Source organism: Peromyscus californicus, unplaced genomic scaffold, assembly GCF_007827085.1.
Source record: "Peromyscus californicus insignis strain IS unplaced genomic scaffold, ASM782708v3 Scaffold_4__1_contigs__length_199733344, whole genome shotgun sequence".
NCBI lineage: Eukaryota > Metazoa > Chordata > Mammalia > Rodentia > Cricetidae > Peromyscus > Peromyscus californicus.
The window spans coordinates 188,430,230-188,431,933 of NW_026294562.1; the positions used below are offsets into that span (position 1 = coordinate 188,430,230).

The window sequence follows — 1,704 nt, forward strand, 5'->3', positions numbered from 1 at the left end:
ACCATGTTGTCCTGCATGACCATTTTCTCTGAAACTTGATGGATCTCCTTCCATCAATATTTACATCCTGAGGTATTGGGCAATCTCCCAGTAACATGCATGGGAAGTAACTACTCCTGTCAAAATTTTAGGATGAGGTTTCTTTAAATGGTCAGGGCTGATGTTTATCTCCTGAAATTAAAGGAATCTTTGCTTCAGTCTCTGAGACTGTTCATGATTTATAGGCATCCTCTTCCATTCAGGCTGCAAATATGTGCTATTATTAATTAGATTGAGAAATAGCAGGGCAATATTCCAAAGGAAATTTTGCTGAATCACAAAATGGATTTATGTAATCTGGCAATTAGAATCGTTTTCTTATCACAAACTACCACTGGAATTCTGGGAAATCTCTCTCTTATGTTCTACTATCTAGTCCTTTACTATAGGGAATGCAAACTAAAGCCTGCAGATTTGATTCTCATGCACCTAATGGCATCCAATGCCTTGGACATTCTCTCTGCAGGAGTGCCCCACACAATGGCAGTTTGGGGATTGAAGCACTTTGTGAATAGTTTCGGATGCCAGCTCCTATTGTACATGCAAAGATTTGGGCGAAGTGTGTCCATTGGCACCACTTGCCTCCTTAGTGTCTTCCAAACCATCACCATCAATCCAAGGGGATTCTGTTGGAAAGATCATAACTTCAAAGCTGCAAAGTACACTGGCTGCTCCATTGACCTTCTCTGGGTCTTGTACATGCTGATAAATTTCATTTTCTTTGTGTACCCTTTTATTGAAAGAAATAGCAAAAATGTGACAAGAAAACATGATTTTGAATACTGCTCAATTGTAGGGAGTGATGAAATCAGTGGCTCACTCTATGTAGCATTGCTTGTGTGTCCTGAGATCCTCTTTTCTGTGATGATCACCTGGTCCAGCAGCTCCATGATTGTCATTCTGTACAGACACAAGCAAAATGTCCAACACATCCGCAGCACTACTGGTTCTAGCAGAACCTCCCCTGAGTCCAGAGCCACCCAGAACATCCTGGCATTGGTGGCGACCTTTCTGGTTTTTTATACCCTCTCCTCCATCTTACGAGGCTGCATTGCTTTTTTTCATAATCAAAATTGGTGGCTTGTGAACATCACCCGTTTCACTTCTCTATGTTTTCCATCTTTCAGACCCTTTGTTCTTATGAGTCATTATTCCATTCTGTCCAGATTCAGGTTGGTCTGGATGAGGAATAAAACCTCTTAATCTTATTTGAATTATTTACATGCTATGTTTTGCTTCATATCTGGTTGTTTACTCCCCCGTCACAGTCAAAATTTCTATTCAGAAAGTTAAGAATGTAACACCTAGTCTTTCTATCATTAACCAAATGAGTATGGCAGTTTTGTCATCTGCTTGAATCAGCAGACTTGATGAGCTGAGATCCATTGCATTCTTGAACATACAGCTGGGAGAGTCTTCCCAGTGCCCATCTGACATTTGAAGGAGCCCACAAAAACTGCTATAAATATATCTGTCCATCTTGTTGCTTTCCTCCTGTCAGGGCATCATGGCTGCTTGATGAAGTCACAGGCACCACTGTGTACCACATTCTAGCAGCAAAGAAAATTAAATACATAGCTGGCAATGAACTTGATCTTCAGGGGACCCAAGTCCCATCACAACTGCTTTAGCCTTCACCGGTACCAAAAAATCATGTTAATATGT

The 1,704-nt window shown here is 40.9% G+C and overlaps 1 protein-coding gene across 1 annotated transcript; it reads left to right on the forward strand.

Moving 5' to 3' along the window:
- The first annotated feature begins 312 nt into the window (after nt 1–312).
- On the forward strand, nt 313–1,242 carry LOC128094206 (vomeronasal type-1 receptor 4-like). Its single transcript, XM_052712397.1, has one exon. It carries the CDS (start codon nt 322–324, stop codon nt 1,240–1,242), a length of 921 nt encoding a protein of 306 aa, XP_052568357.1. The 5' UTR covers nt 313–321.
- Nucleotides 1,243–1,704: the final 462 nt, after the last annotated feature.